Source organism: Nothobranchius furzeri, chromosome 9 (assembly GCF_043380555.1).
Source record: "Nothobranchius furzeri strain GRZ-AD chromosome 9, NfurGRZ-RIMD1, whole genome shotgun sequence".
Taxonomy (NCBI): domain Eukaryota; kingdom Metazoa; phylum Chordata; class Actinopteri; order Cyprinodontiformes; family Nothobranchiidae; genus Nothobranchius; species Nothobranchius furzeri.
Window position 1 is genome coordinate 66411235 of NC_091749.1, and position 22228 is coordinate 66433462.

The 22228-nt window shown below is 46.5% G+C and overlaps 2 protein-coding genes across 2 annotated transcripts in view; one reads left to right on the plus strand and one right to left on the minus strand.

The window, feature by feature from the left end:
• LOC107381518 (transient receptor potential cation channel subfamily M member 1) overlaps window positions 1-11181 on the plus strand; it is a 22557-nt gene extending 11376 nt beyond the window's left edge. Inside the window, exons 16-28 of the mRNA XM_054731986.2 lie at window positions 67-359; window positions 5658-5886; window positions 5964-6092; window positions 6162-6299; window positions 6460-6588; window positions 6897-7148; window positions 7400-7574; window positions 8410-8430; window positions 8653-8797; window positions 8888-9090; window positions 9407-9539; window positions 9812-10173; window positions 10407-11181. Coding sequence (XP_054587961.1) covers window positions 67-359; window positions 5658-5886; window positions 5964-6092; window positions 6162-6299; window positions 6460-6588; window positions 6897-7148; window positions 7400-7574; window positions 8410-8430; window positions 8653-8797; window positions 8888-9090; window positions 9407-9539; window positions 9812-10173; window positions 10407-11002 — 2805 coding nt within the window. The 3' untranslated portion in view covers window positions 11003-11181. The remainder of the gene's footprint in view (window positions 1-66; window positions 360-5657; window positions 5887-5963; window positions 6093-6161; window positions 6300-6459; window positions 6589-6896; window positions 7149-7399; window positions 7575-8409; window positions 8431-8652; window positions 8798-8887; window positions 9091-9406; window positions 9540-9811; window positions 10174-10406) is intronic.
• A 1084-nt stretch (window positions 11182-12265) lies between these two features.
• galr1b (galanin receptor 1b) lies at window positions 12266-21891 on the minus strand. Its single transcript, XM_015953237.3, has 4 exons — window positions 21835-21891; window positions 20267-21023; window positions 18934-18999; window positions 12266-13551 (listed from the first exon to the last, which is right to left on the minus strand). The coding sequence occupies exons 2-4, from the start codon at window positions 20918-20920 to the stop codon at window positions 13234-13236; spliced, it is 1038 nt and encodes a 345-aa protein (XP_015808723.1). The 5' UTR covers window positions 20921-21023; window positions 21835-21891; the 3' UTR covers window positions 12266-13233.
• Window positions 21892-22228: the final 337 nt, after the last annotated feature.

A 22228-nucleotide genomic window follows, 5' to 3' on the forward strand; every position in this document is an offset into this window, starting at 1 on the left:
GTGCAGCTAAACCTGAGTGGCCATGAAAGGCGGAGTCAACATTCTGCTATTTTTGTGTTCCTGCAGGATGATGAGCCCCGACCAAAGGGAAAGGGGAAGAAGAGCAAGAAGAAGGAGGAGGATGTGGACATAGACGTAGATGATCCTGCGGTCAGCAGGTTTCAGTACCCGTTCCACGAGCTGATGGTTTGGGCGGTGCTGATGAAGCGCCAGAAGATGGCGCTGTTCCTGTGGCAGCGGGGCGAGGAGGCAATGGCCAAGGCTCTGGTGGCCTGTAAGCTCTACAAGGCCATGGCCCACGAGTCCTCCCAGAGCGAGTTAGTGGACGACATCTACCAGGACCTAGAGAACAACTCCAAGTGAGTCACTCAGCAGGGGATCTAGGATTTTTCTGAGGATGGATCTATCAAGGAGCCACAGTAATGATAGAGATAACAAGGTTTTGAAGTCCCCAGAAGGAAGAATAAACTACCATTTCAGATTACCCACCCTTTTTGGACTCCTAGGAGGAGGTGCTGGAGAGTGCTCCTTCTGGTGACTCCCTCATTCTGCTGGGGGACTTTACCTCTCACGTGGGCAGCAACAATGACAACTGGAGTGATGTGGTGGGGAAGAACAGCCCCCCGATCTGAATTCGAGTAGCGTTTTGTTATTGGACTCCTGTGCTCATCATGGATTGTCCATAATGAACACCATGTCCAGACATGAAGATGTCCTTGTGTGCTCTTGGCACCAGGATACCTTAAGCCTCAGCTCGATGATCAACTTTGTTGTCATCTCATTTGATCTGCGGCCGCATGTTTTCAACACTCGGGTGAAGAGAGGGGCGGAGCTATCACCTGACAACTACCTGGTGGTGAGTTGGCTTTGATGGTGGGGGAGGAAGATGGTCAGACCTGGCAGGCCCAAACATTTTGCGAGGGTCTGCTGGGAACGTCTGGTGGAGTCTCCTGTCAGAAGAAGTTTCAGTTCCCACCTCAGTTCCCAGAACTTCCAAAATGTCCCGAGGGAGGCAGGGAACAATGAGTCCAAGCAGGCCATGATCCGTTCTTCCAGCAAGGTTGTCTGTGTTTGTCATGGAGGCAATTGCTGAACTCGCTGGTGGACACCGATGGTTAGGGATGCCGTCAAGCTGAAGAAAGGGTAGTGACCTTTTGGGCTGTGGGACTTCAGAGGCAACTGATGGGTACCGGTGTCGGTACAAGATCTGCTCAGGTGTAAGAACGGCTCGGGGTCCGTCGACTGCCGATGACGTCAAAGTAGTTGATTGGCTGAACATGAACTATACGGAATTACGTAATCACTGTAGCGTAATGGTTGTTGGCTCTTTTATGAAAGATGAACCATTCTACATAATAATCTGGAATATTAATTTTTACAAATTAATTACCAAATGTTATAGAGATAAGAAGACTCAAAGGTCGTTTTCATCGATAAACTGACGATCATATCCGTTTGTCTGTGTTTCAGTTCAATGAAAAGGCAAGTTTAAATTTTAAGAGATTTATTTCTTCAATTTAAACTAACGATTTGAAATGACAATCATAGGAAAAACGATCAACATTGGCAACCTTTTTGGACAATCTTTAACAGTTGATATTTTAAGCTTGCTCAAATAGACCTTGTGTTGGATGTGCTAAGATTGAGGATGATGGAATTATGAATGCGTGCATGCAGGTGTCTGAGATTGCTTCAGGGAGAGGGAAGGTGAACTGAGTGAAAAATGATGTTTTGCAATTAAACTTTAGTTCTTATTAGAAAAAACAGCATCAGAACGCTATCTGGTCGTGTTCTGCCTCACCGTACTTAGGACCCTCTTTTAGATCCGGACCTCAGGAGGATGTTTCTCCAGATGACACCTTGGCTGACAGAGAAGACGAAGGTGTGCGACGGTCCAGTCCAGAGTTGACCTCGGTACACGTTGCTGACGCGTTTCGGCAGATGCGCTTTCTCAAGTTTAAATTAACTCAGAAATCAAAAGACTCTGGGACGAGTCTGCGTTAGCGGGTTGCATTTCAGCTATTCTGTCTGGCTTGACAGAAATAGCGTGGTGGGAGAAAAGGAGCCTGCCGGGCTCCTTTCCCCGTGGCGATCGTTCCGCACTCCAGCTCTCATCCAAACTTACTGACTCCTTACCGAAACCACTTCTCTTCCCAAAGCAAACTTGTTGTGCGTCAGAGCAAATGTGTTTTGAAGTTACTGTGGATCTGGACCTGTATGAGCAGGTGTGAAGGTCATCGTTAAACATCTTCAAAAACATTATTTAATTAAGTATTGATTCATTATAGTTCATTATGATTACCCAAAGCATAATAATCATTCATTTGATTAAAATACATTTATAATGAGCAAAGTGATAATAATGATTATTTAACATTAATAAAATACAGAAGCTTAAGACTCTGTTTTATTATCACTAGGCTGTGTGTGAAGTCCTTCTTCTGGAGATGCAGGTGTTTAGCTGTTGTGGAGTCCTTCAGACTTGCTGGTGGCTTAGGTCTTAATCTGTGGGTGAAGGTGCTGCGTGACCCAGCTTTGACCCAGCCGGGCAAATACGACCTTTGGCACAGAAACCCATACTTCCTCATGTTACATCACGTTACGTTGGTCCAGGCAAATCTTTCTGTTGGAAAGATGGACAACTTTTTCAAAGAAATCCATCATTACCTCTTTGAAAATACACTTTTAGCATAGAGCTGCATGTATATTAGGGCTAACGATTGCTGCATGTGCAATTAAATTGCGATGTGACAAAAGGAGGTTTTCTAATCACAAAGGCTGCAATTTGGCAGCAAGTGGTTAGCGCAATGCTAATATACGTGGAAAAACCCATAGGAATGCTAATGCTAACATCACCGATTACATTATTACAAATTGGGAATTAGAAACGTGCTAAATGATTACATTTGGAGTCTAATAGAAAGTAAAACTACCATCAATCAAATAAGTACATACAGGTATTTTAGTAAAGCCAGAAAACTTTAAACTCCAGGGTTTTGGCTGGCAGCTATGAGTGTAACTGAACTACGCATGGACAAGACGTCAAAAACTCTAAACACAAAATACTTCAATAAACGGGACACACTTCTTTCCTGCAAATACAATTTCACAGGTGTTGCTAATACCTATGATCCTTCAAGGGATGGGCTCAAAGAGGAGTTCAACATTATGAATACAATATAGTGTTTTATTTTACAAATACCATTATAAACACAAACTTACGTCTTAAAAAACATTTTAATAATGAAACTGCTAAATTCTTTCCAACAGTATAGATGTGTAGTGTATTTTGTCCAAGTGGGTTTGCCGTACTTTGACGTCATCGGCAGTGGAAGGACCCCGAGCCGATCTTGCACCCGAGCAGATCCTGTACCGACACCGGCAGGCCAAGTGGAATGTGGCCCGGGTGGTCACAGAGGCAAAAACCTGTGCGTGGGAGTAGTTTGATGTGACCATGGAGCCAGACTACCCTACGGCTTTAAGGAGATTTTAGTCCACAAGCCAGCGCCTCAGTAGGGGAAAACAGTGTGCCACCAAGACTGTTTGTAGTGGGGATGGTGTGCTGCTGACCTCTACTCTGGACGTTGAGGATTGGTGGGCAGAGTACTTCAAATACCTCCTCAATCCCACCAGCACATCCTCCAGTGAGGAAGCAGAGTCCAGGGACTTTGGGTTGGGCTCTCCAATCTCTGGTGCTGAGCTCACAGAGGTGGTCAAAAAGCTTTGTCGCAAGGCCCCTGGGGTGAATGAGATCCGCCCAGAGTTCCTTAAGGCTCTGAATGTTGTGGTGTTGTGTTGGCTGACGCAGCTCTGCAATACATCGGGGGCAGTTCCACTAGATTAGTAGATCGTGGTGGTGGTGCTCCTATTTAAAAGGGGGGACCGCAGAATGTGTTCCAATTACAGGGGGATCACACTCCTGAGCCTCCCTGGTACGGTCTATTCAGGGGTTCTGGAGAGGGTGGTCCGGAGGACTGTCGAACTTTGGATTCAAGAGGAACAATGTGGTTTTTGTCCCTGCCATGGAACACTGGACCAGCTCTACCCTTAGGGTGGCCCTGGAGGGTGCGTTGAAGTTAGCCCAACCTATCTACATGTCTTTTGTGGATTTGGAGAAGGCGTTCGACCACGTCCCTCGGGAGGTCCTTTGGGTGGTACTTCAGGAGTATGGGGTACCAGACCCTCTGATACAGGCTGTTAGGTCCCTGTCTGACCGGTGTCAGAGTGTGATGTAACTGGGATGAGAATCAGCTTCTCTAAATCCGAGACCATGGTCTTGAGTCGGAAACGGGTAGAATGCCTTCTCCGGGTCAGGGATGAGGTCCTGCCTTAAGTGGAGGAGTTTAAGTATCTCGGGGTCTTGTTCACGAGTGAGGGAAAGCGGGAACATGAGATCAACAGGCAGATTGATGCTGAGTCTGCAGTGATGCGGGCATTGCACCGGTCTGTCGTGGTGAAGAGAGAGCTGAGCCGGAAGGCAAAGCTCTTGTTTTACCAATCGATCTACATTCCTACCCTCACCTACAGTCACGAGCTTTGGGTAGTGACTGAAAGAATGAGATTGTGGATTCAAATGGCTGAAAAGAGTTTTCTCCGCAGGGCCGCTGGGCTCTCCCTCAGAGATAGGGTGAGAAGCTCGGTCACCCAGGAGGGGCTCAGAGTAGACCCGCTGCTCCTCCTCATCAAGAGGAGCTAGTTGGTGTTGCTCAGGCATCTAGTTAGGATGCCTCCTGGGCGCCTTCCTCGTGAGGTTTTCCGGACATGTCCAACTGGGAGAAGGCCTAAAGGAAGACCCAGGACAGGCTGGAGAGACTATTGGGCCATTCTCATCTGTACCGGGTCGGCCCGGGCCGGGTAGCGTAGGTTGTTTACATATCTGGGTGGCCTGGTATTTTTCCGGGCCAACCAAGGCTCATTCTCAGCCCTCTTCTCGAGGGGGTCTGCTTCAGGCCGACCAGGGCCAACACACCCACTGCTGACAGCAAATTCACACCTTCCATTAGAGCAAGCCTCTGATTGGTGGGTAGAATCAGCCCACATGGGCTTAAGACAAGGATGTGTGGAATCAACCGGGCCAGGATGGGGCCGACTGGGGCTACCCGGCCCGGGCCGACCCGGTACAGATGGGAATGGCCCATAAGTCTAACGGCTGGCCAGGAAACACCTTAGGATTCCCCCGGAGGAGCTGGCCCAAGTGGCTGGGGGGAGGGAAGTCTGGGCCTCCATGCCTAGGTTACTGCCCCATGACCTGGCCCCAGACAAGTGGCCGAAAAGGGATGGATGGATGGATGGATGGATGGACAAGTATTTGTCCAACATCCTTACCCAAGATTTCATGCTGAAATTAGCACAACTAAAGTTTGGATTTAGAGTTGCATCCACCTATAATCTGACCATTGAGCAATGGGCACATAAGTGACAGGACAGGGGCAAACATGGTAGCCAATCAGATTTCAGCAGGCCAAAGCCCCTAGGACCCCACCCTTAGAATCAATGGAGTCACTTCAATCAGGTTCAGGATTCACTGATGCTGTGTTCATGTCTGGTCGTTCTTGTCGTATCGACTTCCCGTTGGACATTTCCCCTTGACGGCTGTCCACCAACACAATAAACAAGCCATGACAGCCTACAGAGGACACTTTTGTGTTTCTGTGCAGGGAGTTTGGTCAGCTGGCCTACGAGCTGTTGGACCAGTCATATAAGCATGATGAGCAGCTGGCCATGAAACTCTTGACCTATGAACTGAAGAACTGGAGCAACTCCACCTGTCTAAAGCTCGCTGTAGCAGCCAAACACAGAGACTTCATCGCCCACACTTGCAGCCAGATGCTGCTGACAGACATGTGGATGGGCTGTCTGAGGATGGGCAAGAGCAACAGTCTCAAGGTACCAACAAGGCATTTTACGCTGTTAACATATAAAGCATGGAACTGCTCAACCTGTCCCTCCTTACCTGTGCCCAGGTGATTTTAGGGATCATCTTGCCTCCTGCTATCCTACTTTTGGAGTTCAGACTGAGAGAAGAAGCTTCACACCACTCATCCAAACAGAACAGCAACGATAAGACCAAAGATGACGAAAAACTAAACAAGGTGCCAAACTGACAACACGACCCGTGTTGGTGACCTCCCAGGAGTTTTAGTAACTCAGTCTCGTTTCAGGATACTGCTCCAAACGCTGATGTTGTGTCAAAGACAGGAGACGAAGAAGAAAACCTGAAGAAGAACTCAAAGGTTCCTGTTGGGAAGAAGATCTACGAGTTCTACAACGCTCCTTTCACTAAATTCTGGTTCAACACGGTGAGGTCACTTTTCTTAGTAACTGGTGGAGTCTGTAAAATCCAGCAGAACTGCTGATAGTTTGAAGAAGAAGAGCTGAGCTCATCCTCAACCTACTTGTAACCATGTTGGATTGTCAGAGTCAGCGGTAAATGAGGCGAACTGTGTTTGTGTGTGTCAGATCTCCTACCTGGCCTACCTCATGCTTTATAACTACATCATCCTGGTGAAGATGGAGCGCTGGCCCTCTCTACAGGAGTGGATCGTCATTTCCTACATCATCACTTTGGGACTGGAGAAAGTCAGACAGGTAAACCCAGTCATAGACACACCTGATGTAACGAGATCCACTTCAGGATCATCGGACACGTTTGCCAGAGGGGGAGCAGGGAGGACGCATCGCGTCTCATAAATTCGTCTGTTCCAAAGATGCAGTTGACCACTTTTAGCTTCAAACAAAAACATTTAAAATCGACACATATGTTGAAATCTGGATATAAACACAGTGGTTTTAAAATAAATGATTAGATCAACTAGATTGATCCTACCAAAATAAAAGCATTTGTGTAGATATCCTATCAAAGACTTCAGAGTCTTCTTTGTTTGTGTCTATGTCAGATCCTCATGTCAGAGCCTGGGAAGCTGAAGCAGAAGATCAGCGTGTGGTTGGAGGATTACTGGAACATCACCGACCTTGTGGCTATCTCCGTCTTCCTGCTGGGCCTCCTGCTGCGGCTCCAGAACGAACCCTACATGGGCTACGGACGTGTCATCTACTGTGTCGACATCATCTTCTGGTACATCAGAGTCCTGGACATCTTTGGAGTCAACAAGTACCTGGGTCCATACGTCATGATGATCGGAAAGATGGTAGGAGGCCAGTCAGAGCTCAGTCTGATTTTAGGGTTCAGGGATTCTAATGTGAAAACGAAAGCTCATAAAGGAACGTACCAGGATGTAAGAGTGAGAGTAACACAGTGCTGTAACACTGTGGCACACTCTCAGGAACTAAGGACACACCCTTTGAACCTTTAGGGCATAAGACCTGTTCCTGTTCCCTCAGCTGGGGGTGCTTGTAAAGAGCACCCTCAACCTAAACTCGCCCCCCTACTTGTTTCTAGATGATTGACATGTTGTACTTCGTGGTCATCATGTTGGTGGTGTTGATGAGCTTCGGTGTAGCTCGCCAGGCCATCCTCCACCCAGACGAAGAGCCCACATGGCGACTGGCTCGGAACATCTTCTACATGCCCTACTGGATGATCTACGGAGAGGTGTTTGCAGACTCCATAGACCGTAAGACTAGCGTCCATAGTAAGACACCTATTAGTTTCCCCTCAGTCTTCCCCTGTCTTTTGTCCCTGTCCTCACAGAGCCTCCCTACTGCTTCCCATTTGTCTACCCCAATGTCCTTCTCTTCGATCTCCTCTTGTATTCTCCATCTTCACGCTAACTTTCCCTCCACATCTTCCACATGACCTCCCTTTTTGCTCTCGTGTCTTCTCTGTTGTCCATCATCATCTACCCTATCATCTACCAGCTCAGTGGCCTAGTGGTAGAGTGTCCACCCTGAGACTGGGAGATCAGGGTTCGATTCCTGGTCGGGTCATACCAAAGACTTTGAAAAAATGGGACCCAATGCCTCCCTGCTTGACACTCAGCATTAAGGGGTTGGATTGGGGGGTTAAACCACCAAATGGTTCCCGAGCGCGGCTGTGTCTGCAGCTCACCGCTCCGCCAGGGGATGGGTCAAATGCAGAGAACCAATTTCGCACACACATCAGTGTGTGTGACAACTAATGGGACTTTAACTTTAACTTTAATTGCCCCATCTCTTCAAGATGACCTCATTCTGTTTCTCCCTAAACCTTCTCCCTTGTCTATTAACCTCCCAAAGACCTTCCCATGTCGTCCCCACGACCTCCCCCTCTACTGATCATTTGTCTTTCATGTCTTCAGAATCTGATCATTAAAGTTTTTAAGCTTTTTAGCTCATTTATAGAAATGAAGTGAGCTTTGTTATCTGACCATGTTCATGACGTTTGCTGAAAATTTATTCGTAACTTCTACTTTCTTCATCATGAAGTCTTCTGACTGTCCTCCACTTGTCCCCTCTGCTGCTGATGGACAGTTTATGCCATGGAGATCAACCGTGAGTTAATCTGAGCATCTGCGCGCACACACACACACACACACACACACACACACACACACACACACACACACACACACACACACACGCACACACACGCACACACACAGTCTCAGACCTAACTGACCCTTTTAAACACAAGCTTTTCACAATAAAAGCCTTTATATGTCCACATGTGTGCATGCATACATCAGTGTGTGTGTGTGAATTTGTGTGTCTCAGCTCCTTGTGGAGAAAACATGTATGATGAAGACGGGAAAAAACTTCCTCCCTGTATTCCTGGAGCCTGGCTGACCCCGGCCATCATGGCCTGTTACCTCCTGGTGGCCAACATCCTGCTGGTCAACCTGCTGATTGCTGTCTTCAAGTAAGTGCACTGATCTCAGACCAGCTACCAGGAACTGCTGGGTCAGTTTTTTTCCACAGGAACTCACACCGCCCTCTTGTTCCTCTGCAGCAACACCTTTTTTGAGGTCAAATCCATCTCAAACCAGGTGTGGAAGTTCCAGCGATACCAGCTGATCATGACCTTCCACGACCGTCCCATCCTGCCGCCCCCCCTCATCGTCTTTCCCCACATCTACATCGTGCTGAAGAGGCTGTGCTGTAACTGCAGGTGGAAGCCAGAGGGGGAACGTGACGACCGCGAGAGGCGACTCCGTAAGAAACACAGTCCCCAGAACTGGTTCTGATAGAACCTTCAGTCATAACGAGCTACCAACTCACCAACTGCTGGAAGTGACCCAGAACATAAAAACATCTTCAGTGTAAGGTTTTTATCACATCAGGAATGTTTCTGTGACCAGAATCTAGAGCAATCGTCTAAAAGAAAGTCTCCGATATTTCGGACTGATTTAATATTCACCAGCCAAAGGACAGACTTGCTCTGAGTCTTAAGACGTTGCACCACCTCTGGCCCGGTTAGATGTGACCGAGGTTCGTTATTCTGCTGAACACCAACACCCTTTATTTTCAGAGCTGGTTCTGAACGATGAAGAGCTGAAGAGTCTGCACGAGTTTGAGGAGCAGTGTGTGGAGGAATACTTCAGAGAAAAAGAAGACGAGAAGCAGTCGTCCAACGACGAGCGAATCCGAGTCACGTCTGAGAGGTCAGGACCACACGCTGCTCAGCTGGGACTCAGACAGCTGAAGAGTTTAAACATCAGTAACCTTTATTCTCTGATGAAGATGAGTCTCAAAAAAATTGAATGTTTTTCTACCGATTCTAATTATCTTTGAATCAAAACCATTAATAACCTGATGGATAAACTGTAGAAGAGTAATGAGAACCAAGACCATTAGAAATGTTAAAGCTGCAGCAAGTGTCTAATCAGGGTCACCAGTTGACTGTTGGTTCGGAAAGCCTCTGCTGTGTCTTCAGGGTGGAGAACATGTTCATGCGGCTGGAGGAAGTTAATGAGCGGGAGCACTCCATGAAGGCGTCTCTGCAGACGGTGGACCTCCGCCTGGCTCAGCTGGAGGAGTTCTCCGGCCGGATGATGAACGCTCTGGAGAAGCTGGCCGGTGTGGACCGGGCCGAGCTGGTCCGTACATGCTCCAGAGCCTCCTCTGTGTGTGAGCCGTCCTCTCTTCTGCGCCACGGCAGCATCAACAGCACCGATGGGTACAGCCTGTACCGGTACCAGCTGGACCACGAGGAAAGGACCGGAGACCTGGAGGACAAAAGAGGACATCCGAGTCCAGACAGAAAGGCTGGAAACTTGGATGGAGGAAACACAACAGGTAGGTCCAGAACCGGGCTTGGGTCAGTGTCAGCACCTTGAAGCTGGGTCCAAAACTGCATCAGACACCAAGTTCTGGTTCGAAATGGTTTGCTAACTGGTGCAAGCATCAGTTTACAGAACCAATCAGAGTTTTACCTTCACATTTTCTCAAATTATGTTGGACCTCACTGATCCACCTGCAGAACCGACACCAGAATAAAGACTCTGGCTGAAGCTAACCTCTTTTTCCAGGTGATCTGAAGGATGTTGTGTCCACTCTTGAGGTTGGAGGTCTAAAGAGCAGGACTCAGTCTCTGTCCAATGTGGACATCCTCATCTCTCCCTGTGACCCTGACCACAAGCCCCCCCATTCCAGGTCCGGTTCCTCTCAGGCTGACCAGAAGGACCTTGACAAATCAGTAGAAAAAATCCCACTGGAGACTGCAGATTCCTTTCTTCAGGAGAGGTCAAAGGTCATGCAATTTTTGTCGTCACCGATCCGTGGCAGCAGGAACTCTCTCGGCAGCATCGTTTGCAGCCCTGACCAGCAGGACCAGGAGGGTTCTGGTGGTCAGGGCACAGAACAGTATAGACTGGACAAGTCCAGGATGACCTGTGAGAAACCAGGAGAAGGGACAGAGGGCAGTAACCACGGCAACAACAACGAAGAGGAGGGGCTGCTGGTGGGCGAAGGCAGGATGTACCCGACTCTCCGCTCCAAGAGTGTCAGCGCCAACCCGAGGAAGACGAGGATGAAGAGGCCAGAAGACGAAGAGAAACCTCGCTCGGCGGGCAGCGTCAGAGACCTGGTGTCGGTGTTCAGGGGGCGCCAGGCGGTCCCGGACTAGAACCAGGTCATTTAGTTAGTGTTTGTGTTCAGAACAGTATTCATTATAAAGTTTATAACACAGGAATTTTATCTTTATCTCAGTGAAGATTCTAGATTTTAAAATAGAAATTTTCTTTTATTGTATCATAAAGTAAAACAACTGCTTTCATTTTAAATACATGTACTTTTTAAAATAAGAACTAAAGTTGCTGTAAAGTTATTTTCCATATTTTAATAAACAAAATGAAATGAAAAACGTATTTTTAATCAAAGCACATTTTTTTATTGAAAGAATAGTTTTTGGACATTAAATGGAAGCAGGAGAACCGAGAACCTGCCTGCCATCTTAAAAACACAAACGTAAATAAAACATGTAAACAAAAATGTTTAAATAAATAAAACATGTGGATAAAAAATGTAAGCATGGTCACACAAAATGTGAGGATTATGGACATTCACGCTTATGTTACACATACATAGAGCTTTTATTGCCCCCTAGTGGCACTTGTTTTCACACCAGTAGTATTTACAACACAACAAATAAAACAAAACATACATGAAATCATTTAAAGTCTCAACGCTGCAGCGTTGGTGCTCCTGCAGCTTGGCGACAGGTATCTGCATCTGAACGCTGGCGACCTGAACTCACCGTGAAGAGGGTGAGCCAAATCAGCCAGGATCAGTCTGGCCTTTGATACCAACCTAGTCAGACCAGGTCGGACCTGACTGGACTAGATCTAGTCTAGTCTGACATGGGCCAATTAAAGTTTGAACCTTCGGATGAAGTTAAATGTCAATAAAGACTCAAGAATAAAACATTGTCATAAGAGTCAAATGAATATAAAAACACAGAACTTTCTATAGAAGTGAACTTTCTTCCAAAGTGTGATGGTCAAAGGTCAGCCAGTCATTCAGAATAGTACCCAGGTATTTATACAGGTTTACAGGTCCAACCTCTTCTCCAGAAATGTATGGAGCGGTATGGGGGCCAAAATTAAGACTACTGCCCAGCAGCAGGAGGCTATATAAATTCTGAAGCAAACTACTGATCTGATTAATGATAAGCTGGCGCCGGTAACTGAGAGGCTGGTGCTGCTTACTGAGGAATAGCACCTTTACCGGCATTACTACTAGATACGCTAGGGACTAGCAGCTCTCGGCTGGTCATTGACTGGTTCAAACACTCCTTCTGCTGTCTATTAGCATGGATAGGCTAGTGTTAGCCTGGACGGGCTGGTGTTAGCATTGGAGAGGCTAGCCATTAGCATGTCTCGGAGAGTCACTAGTTAGCTAGTGGCCAGCCTGGGCACGCTAATGGCTAGCCTCTCCGATGCTAACACCAGCCCGTCCAGGCTAAAGCTAGCCTATCCATGCTAATAGACAGCAGAGGGAGTGTGTGAACCAGTCAATGACCAGCCGAGGTCTGCTAGTCCCTAGCGTATCTAGTAGTAATGCCGGTAAAGGTACTGCTTACTGATGAATAGCACCTTTACCGGCGTTACTACTAGATACGCTAGTAAGCAGCACCAGCCTCTCAGTTACCGGCGCCAGCTTATCATTGATCAGGTCGGTAGTTTGCTTCAGAATTTATATAGCCTCCTGCTGCTGGGCAGTAGTCTTAATTTTGGCCCCCATACCGCGCCATAGAAACGAGCACAGGCTGGGTGACTCTGCCGCATTTGCTAAAATAAATGACCAGCTCCACTGGACCCAGAGAACTCGTCCCAGACACCTCGTTCCAGACCACTGGACACAGAGAACTGGTTCAGAGATCACCTCTGCTGAGGAGGGTCAGGAGGACATCAGCCAATTCTAATCTTCAGTCCAGCCCGACCCGGTCTGGTCTGTTCTTAACCAAACAGCAAATCAAACTGGAGCTGATGGGTTTTCTCAAATCGGACATTAATTTGTCCTCAGCTGAGAACCTTTCAGCTAATTGGTTTGTGTTTAAAACAACAAACAAAAATAACTGAACAGACCTTATAAAGTGCTTTCTGATAAAGGATGTTTTTCATATGGTAGCTCTGAAGGGTCAAATCCTTTTGAAAAGCTCTGATTTAGAAAAATAATGAAACCAAAAACATCAGATGAAAAATACAGCTTTGGTGTGCAGCCGCCTTTCATCCATCTCAGTGAAAACTGAATCTGATCTTTCTGTGTCCATTAGAGTCTAAAACCCAACAAAAAGGCAAAGACAATCGTTGTATTTCTCTAGGAGTAATGTCTTTTTCCAGGAGTTGGTTTTGTTCTTCAGATGTTGGTGGTGGAGTGTGTGGTGGAGAAGTTGTCCATGCGGAATCGAACCACCTTTCCATTGGATGGTGGAGGGTACGACAGGGAGCGGGTGAAGACACGTCTGCAAGCTGTGCGGAAATTCTCCGAGAGGAAGGCGTAGAGGATGGGGTTGACGCAGGAGTTCCCATAGGACAGGCAGTGGGAGACAATACGGAAAGCAAAGGAAGCATCATTCAGCGGGAACCTGCCAAACTCCACCCACATGGCGATGATGTGGTGAGGCATCCAGCAGATGGTGAATGCGGCGACAACCAGAAGGATGGTCTGAACAGTCTGAGAGGAAGAAAACATGAGAGCATCAATCACCGAGCTACAACAACATGATCTGATGGTAAAGATGAAGTCCTTCAGACCGATCCAAACCTCTACAGTAGAGGGTCCTCCCCCAGAACCATCTGTCAGACCCTAAAGCAGTTCAGCAGTGGCTCCTAAAAACTTTGACTTGACCTCCAAACACGGTAGATTCAGTATGCAGTAAAATGTCAGACAAACTCATTCTGCAAAGGTTCCTCACCAGAGGAACCCACTGAGAAATATCTGGTTCTGTTTAGGACTCAGAACTGATTTGGTGCCAAAAAAAATAACTAAACTAAATGTTAGTAAAAACAAGTTGGATCTAATCGGCTCTGTGTTTCCTTTTCTGTGGTTTGTTTGAATCATCTCTATAAATATCTTCATCTGTGTAACAGAGACATGCAGCTCCAGCTGTGTCCATGTCCCTCTGTCCCTATCTGGTCTCACCAAGTCCGCTCTGACCCAGAATTCATCTTTATTTAATAAGATTTGTGTTTTAGCTGTTTTAATTATCTCTGACTAAATTAATTACCGTAAATCCTCTAATATTAGCCTGAATTTAATTAACTGCCGGGTATCATATTTTGGCCTGTGTCGGAGTCGGTGGAGGTGAATAATGGCCGTTTTTTTTTTATTGTGGCCGGGTGGAATATGGTAACAAGCAAGTACGAGGGGCGGTTGTGTCATCCGTCTCACTTTTGATTTGCCAGTGATAGACCACGAGGGTAACTTTAACCGTGCGGAGACGAAGAGGAGGCGAAAATTTGATATCAAGTTCAAAAAGAACGTGCTGATTATGCTGCAGAACACTCTGGGAAGCAGTAGCAGGGGTTGTATGAACTAGTCACTAGTCGACTTTACCGCTCTATAGTGACTTTTTATGCCTGTCATCGACTAGTCGCTGTCACGTGATAATGACCGGCAAGATGCAGTCCACGGAAAAGACAGCAGCCTGCTGTCAGCAGGTGACAAGCTCCTGCGCTCGGGGGGGGGGGGGGGGCAAGGCGCTGTGCCAGAGCGTCGGTGCTGACACCCGCCGTAAAACAGACATTTAACCAAATTGTGACCTTTACCCTCTTGCAATTTAACCTTCCCCTCACCCCATCCTAACCTTAACCAGCTTGCGCATGCAAAGCTCTGATTGTTGACGCGCTCCAGACATCTGCATCCTGAGCACGGCCACAGTAACATTATCAAATCAGGTGTCGCCACCTCAAAAACAAATTTAACACGCGATCGTTCATGTCGGCTCATTTCCTTTTATGTTTTCTGTCTTTTATTCTTTTATTTGTGCCTGATGCTTTTCGCTGCTGTGGAGCAGAGCGCATCACCTGTTTTGTCCTCAGTGACGCACCTCACCGGTGCGGCCGGCGAGCACTCCGCTGTTTTTGCGGTCGGTAGGTCTTTTAGAACTGCAGTTCAAAGGTAACTCATAAGGTGAATATATATGAACCCAGGTAGCAGTTTCTCTTTAGGATTGAGAGGAGATGCAGGAAGATAATAAACAGAGACAGGACAGAAAAACAGTCAAATAAAAACAAGTTAGTTTTTGTACCTGGTGGTTGCAACAAACAGACACCATTGAAGGTAATCAGAAGTGAGGAACAGAAAATGAAATAATTATTTTAATGTTTAGAGCAGCAGGAACTCTGAGAGGCTGCAGGCGCATCAGTGAGTTTGCGGCCGCTGCACAGGGGGAGGGAGGAGAGGGCTGAAGCAGAAACTACCGTTGTTAAAAGAAATGTGTTTAACTTTGAAAATGTGGGCGCAATTTTAATTGTCAAAAACTCCAGCGAACCATTAGTTCATTTTGCTCAAATAGAAATTGAGGCCTGCCTCTAATTCTGGTCCTCCTTCCAATAAAGGCCTGGAGCTTGATGAGCTTGAGTCAAATACAGACTCGGGCCTGTATTAGAGGATCTACAGTATTTGCTAATTTGATCATTTAGTTCTGATTTACAACCAGAAACCTTTCAGCTTAAAGCAGATAAAACTCTTGATATATCAGAGTCAGTCCAGTAGAACCTGTCCAGAAGTCCATCACGGCCAGCCTAGAGGCTGAAGGCAGAGATTAATGTCTTGATTTGATGAAATTTGGTATCTTGTTCCTCCATCACGGAGCCACAGAGGAGATCCATCTGGACTTAAACCACCTTGTTTGTGGGGCTGGCAAAACCAGAAGAGGTGGCTGAGAGGAACCCAGTTGTCCAGAAGAACCAGGAAATACTGCAGGCCCAGATGTCTCTCTGTAGGAACACCAGGGACCTGGATCTGGATCAGGAAGCCATGCAGAACCAGTGGAGCTTGTAAGGATTTGGGTCGATGGTACAGCTCCAACAGGTTTTGGATCTTCTGCTGGGGGTTCACAGAGCTGAGGGATAACTGGGACCAAATCAAGGTGGTTCTACTCCTGATGGATGGAACCAGAACTAGGAGACAGAGACTGATCAGAGAAGAGCACACACACACACACACACACACACACACACACACACACACACACACACACACACACACACACACACACACACACACAATGGTTCCACTCATATTTGGCAAATAGGTCATTCAGTGTGCAGATGGGAGACTGTGCCTCCCCCTGTTTTCCGTTGAACTGAGGGGGTGCCACAGGGTTTTTTCTTGGAGCCCCTCCTATTTTCCAATTTTTTCCTCCTTTTGGGAAAGATTTTTGAGAAGTATGGCATCAGCTATCATAACTACGCTGATGATTGTCAGATCTACTTGGCAATGAGTGGGCCAAGCACAGGTTTACTGATATCAGATTGTCTCGCTGATGTGAAGAAATGGTTTGCTGCAAATTTCCTCAAACTGAATGAGTCCAAGACTGAGTCACTTTTAACCTTAGAAACCTCTCTCACACTTCATCTGATTAGGTTCTTAAACACAAACAGACATATAACCCTGGCCCTGGCGCATCTCCATTGGTTTCCCGTGACTTTCAGGGTATGATCCATCCATCCATCCATTTTCATCCGCTTATCCAGAGTCGGGTCGGGGGGGTAGTAGCCTAAGTCGAGAGGCCCAGACTTCCGTCTCCCCAGCCACTTGGGCCAGCTCCTCCGGGGAAATCCCAAGGCATTCCCTGGCCAGGTGAGTGACACTGTCCCTCCAGCGTGTCCTGGGTCTACCTTTAGGTCTCCTCCCTGTTGGACGTGCCTGGAAAACCTCACCAGGGAGGCGTCCAGGAGGCATCCTGATCAGATGCCCGAGCCACCTCAACTGCCTTCTCTCGATGTGGAGGAGCAGCGAATCTACTCCGAGCCCCTCCAGGATGTCCGAGCTTCTCACCCCATCTCTGTGGAGAAAACTCATTTCGGCCGCTTGTATCCGAGATCTCGTTCTTTCGGTCACTACCCAAAGCTCATGACCACAGGTGAGGGTAGGAACGCAGATCGACCGGTAAATCGAGAGCTTCGCAGATTGAAGATCCTACTCTTTGTATTTAGCATTGAATGCTCTTGCACCATCCTACCTGTCTGATCTGCTCATGCCCTTTGTGCCTCACTGAGACCACTACTCTGCACTCCAGCCATGAACTATAAAGCAAGCGGGGAGACGACCTTTGTGTATGCAGCCCCCATCCTCTGGAATGCTCTACCCATCACAATTTCATAGTCATCATCCGTTGCTGTCTTCAAGCCACTTCTATGGTTTGGCTGTTGGTCAGTGACTCCTTTTAGTATTTGTTTTTGTTTCCTCTCTCTTAATGTTCGTATTTACTGTTTTTATCTGTTTTTAAATAGTCTTTGTAGAGCTTTGGTCAGCTCCCATGTGGTTTTAAAATGCTGTCTATAAATTAAATGGTATGGTATGGCACACACACACACACACACACACACACACACACACACACACACACACACCAACACCATGACGTCCGTGTAAAGCTGTTTGCTGAGTCTCCAGGAGCCGATTCTAATTCTTCACATTAATAAATGTGTCTCACCTAATAAAAAGTGTGATTTATGACCTGGTGTTTGCTTTGCAGCTTTAATTAAAGCTTCTCTGCAGGAACAGAACCATAAACTGGTTCTGAATATTACAGCAGCTCTAATGAAACCTACTGTGTTTGCTGGTGCCTCCTCTGGAGGAGATCTGATGGTCTGCTGCTCTACCACTCTGTGAATGAAGACGCTGAGGGAACCTTCTCTATTCTTAGTCCTCCTGTCTAAATATTTACCCAGCAGCCTTTGTTCCTTTGGGATGACTAGAGGAGCAGCAGATCCTCTGCTGTAAACTGTTGGTCTGAAATCTGCTGCAGGACGTCTGCACACTGTCGCCTGCCAGCCTTACCCACTCCAGTCGGGTAGGACCGGTACCAAGGGGTTCTGTGTGGGTCTGAATCATGTGACTTACTGATTTTTAAAGGATGCAGAGTTGGATTAGATCTGAATTAGGGGTTAAAACTTCTTTTTCATTCGTATTTGAGAGAAAATGATAAATTACCATCAGGATTATTTTAGGAGGCATGACATCATGATCCTCTGAGTGATTTTAGAGCTCAAAGAACATACAATCTGTTTAAGTGTTTCATTAAACACAGATTAACATCCAGGAAGTCACATCTCCGGCAGCTTCACTAAAATCTTGCCCATGAAGGCATTTGGAACCTTTAAATCCCCCAGCGATCTCTCTCCCCACGCCCCGAGATCGATTATCGTCACTGAACCTCACATATTTCTTTAAAAATCAATTCTATCTGTGAGATCTGGAAAACATCTGTCAAAGGCCGCCGACACGTTTTCCAGACGTGGTCTCTGGTTGGTTCGGTACACTTCCACTGTCTCGCTTCCAACTTCCAAATGTCACCGAAGGTGTACCACAAGGCTCTGTTTCAGCACCCACTACTTTTTATATTTATTATTCAGGAGATAATGATGCATTTCTATAATGATATAATTTATCATCATGCTTGAGTTGTACTTTTTTAAATGTTTTATTTTTTGTGATCTGATTTGATGTTCTTTACCTGACAGATCTTCATAAAGTAAAAAACGAATTTGTCTCCAAACAGAAAAATATGGCAGCAAGTTTACCATTTATTCCAACCTGCCAAGCCTTTTTATGGGAATATAATTATCTTGGCATTGCAAACAATGAATCTGTTCCTTTTCATCTTCATATTAGACTTTACCTAAAACTTGATTTTCATTTGATGAACAGCTTTGTTGTTAAAGCCAGAACTTACCCTGAGATATCCACTTTCTACATAGCTTCGTGTTTAACTTTTCAAATGCCCGCCGAAGGGAAAACAATGATTGGTGTCTCTTATTTAGACACGTTAAGGCTCGTTTTGATCCAAAAGTAAAAACCAAAGTAGTAAGAGGAGGAGGAGGATACCTTTCTTTTGGAGTGCTCAGACTTCTTAGACATGTTCTTCATTTTTTTATGAAGGTGACATAAAATCTGCAGAGATAAAAAAAAAAAAAACAAAGAAAGTAGATGTTTACTTTATCTGCCATCAGTTTATGGATCAAAAACAAAAACTGAGAATTAGAAACAAGCTGAGAACAAACTGCAGTTGATCACATGACCACAGGAAGTGCCAGAGATTCATGGCCTTAGATATTGTATAGTCTAAACAGTCAGCTGAATAAAGATCATAGCTCTATCCACAACCAGGATGTTGAAGCAGAAGCAAGCCTGCACCCCCTAGGGGCTGGTTCCAGTACAAGATTCAAGCCCTGCAGCCTTTATAGAGGGGGTGGGGCTTAACATTTGTAATGGCACCAACTAGGGTTGGAGCCTCAACCTCTTGTCCAGTAATCATGTATGAAGTCTGCAAAATGGCAGCTTCTTGTAATCTAATGGCTTCACTTTTCAACAACAGAGGAGTGCAGAGCCTCTTGTCTGTTTTTACCTCTAAGGCTCAAATAAACATGTCCAATTTAAAAAAAAACATCACACAAATTATGAGGGGTGGGACTTCTTCAGTCATAGGTGAGCTCTAATGCACATTTAGGTTACTTTCGCAATAAAAGCACAGGTTTATGGAATCAATGTCTACATTTTCATCTCATCACAACACAACTTGATCACTGCTAGATCTTTTCACTAAAATTTAAGTCTGAGTCACAATGGAATCAAGTCTAATCCACTGTTTGGATTTCCATCAGTATTCTGGGTTAGAAACCAACAAGTGATCATGTTCTGCATGGATAATCTGATGTTGGATAAAAATATGCAGAGTTAACATCTCTGAACTGATTCTTAGAATCTGTTTAAAATGAAGGAGTCCACAACCCGTTGCCATGGAGACAGATCTTCAGCTCAGAAGAGAAAGGTCCAAACCTCAGAGCTTCATATCTGAGACATGTGTAGATGTTTACTTGAACAGTTTACAACCCTATCAGGAATGGTTGTAACTCTGACCTCTGACCTCTGAGGCTCTAAGCTCAAGGGATGGGCGGGCCAGAAAAGGTTTATGTTTGACCTGTAGGCTCTTTGGTACCAGATATAGTCAGGTGCACACAGAAGTAATTTTGTCATACTTGACAATAAAAAACAAACAGGGAGGTTTTGAAACGTCACAACGGTGATTTGCGCGCGCGCGCTGCTCCAGCTGTTTTTTACGCACGCCTTTTTACGACAATCAGGACTTTGCGCGCGGCCTTTGAGCCCGGTTCTGTGTTGTTTTACAGCAGCAGGAGTCAAACATTAGCCCGGTACTGACCCGGGTGTAGCAGCAGCAGATCAGCAGCAGCGGCAGTACGAAACCCAGAACCAGGACCGACACCTTAAAGGCGCGCCTGGACGCTCCAGACCAGTTCTCCCAGCAGAAGGTGCTGTTCGGGGCTGTGGGATGGTTCGTGAGAATCTGGTGCTGGCCCACCGGTACCGAGCACGCTAGAGACAGCGTCCAGATGAGGCACACCCCGACCAGTGCTTTCCTGCGACTCCGCACGCACACGGAACTCTTGGAGCGCACCACAGCAATGTACCGATCCACGGACATGCCCGCTAGCGTAAAGATGCTGACCAGCATGCTGACGGTGTAGAAGTAGTGACCGAACTTGCAGAGGAAGGCTCCGAACACCCACTCCGGCAGAGAGTAGATGGTTGCGTGGACCGGGACGCAGAGGAGGAGGAAGCTGAGGTCCGCCAGGCTCAGGTTCACGATGAAGATGTTGGTGGGACTCAGGACCCGCTCTCCGCCGCGGTGCTTCAGGCTCCCGATCACCACCAGAACCAAGGAGTTCCCCACCACGCCCACCACAAAGATCATCCCGAATAGCACCGGTACTATCACCGCCTCCGCTCCCGGTTCGCCATCCGATGACCCGTTGACCTCAGTCTGGAAGGAGGACTCGTTTCCCGGAAGAAGCATGCTGGAGCTCCACGGGGAAGCTGGAGGGTCTCAGGACACAAGTCGGACCAGGTCCATGATCCGGATCCGACTCAGCTGGCAGCGAAGTCCGGACTCCGGAGAACTGATGGAGACACGGTAAATTAAAAGAACCATAAAGACCTACTTCCTTTGTGTGGATTTCAAACTAAAACAGCTGGAGTAGCACCATCTCTCTCTCTCTCTCTCTCTCTCTCTCTCTCTCTCTCTCTCTCTCTCTCTCTCTCTCTCTCTCTCTCTCTCTCACTCTCTCTTTCTTTCTCTCTCTCTCTCTCTCTCTCTCTCTCTCTCCCTCCCTCTCTCACACAGTTCTCTGCTTTTATTTTGAAGTCGGACTGCATTTCCAGTTCTTTAGGTAAATCCGGTTGGTTGGGGATTTTCTGACAGGCCATTGATCAGTGCGTTATCTTTGAGTTTAACAAAACTTTGAGTCAACAAGTTTTGTTGTTCTCGCCTGACCAGCGTCTAACACAGCTGATCAGACACAGGAGGATCAAAACTTCAGAGTTATGAGCTGTTGAGCCTGCTGTGGTTGTAACCGGTCTCAGGTTTCCATGAGCTAAAGCCCCTAACACAAAATCACGATGATCCAGGTCCGCACGTCCAGCATCCTGAAGGTGTTAGATGTTTTACTGCCCTAACAAACTTGGCTTGACCAGCTGGATGATTAAGAGGCTTCTGCAGAGTAAGTCATCAATCCACTGAAGGACCAGAGCTGAACACATCCTTGCGTTTAGCTCAGCTCAGCAGCTCAGAACATCAATTTTACACATAAAGTGTCTTCAGAGTCGAAATAAACCAGTCACAGGACACAGAAAGGGTTCACGGAGAGCATCTTTTAAAGCTGAACGTTTCCTGAACTTTGATTTTTGTTTTAAGTGAATCCGACATCTTACCAGAGTTTGAGACCAGAGGTTTCCAAATGTTTCAGCTCCAAAGTGTCGAACAACAACAACAACAACCTTCAACCCCACTTATCGCCGACTATGATGTAATCGCTCAAACAACTAAATGTTTATAAACTAAATGTTTTATATATAGAAAGGTTTTCCTCGGATCTTGTGATATTTTGGGCAACAATATTTTGTTAATGATCAGATTTAAGCTGAATTCCTTGCATTCCTTTCTACTGTGTTTACATCAAACAAGGAAAAGTTGTGCAACAACTTGACTGATTTTAAAGAAAAGTGCGTTTTTAGTCTGTGTTTCAGCTCTGGGAACCACCCATTTCTCTCACTTTCATTCCCACAAATTTCCTGGAACAAGGGAAGCAAGAACAGAGAAAACCAG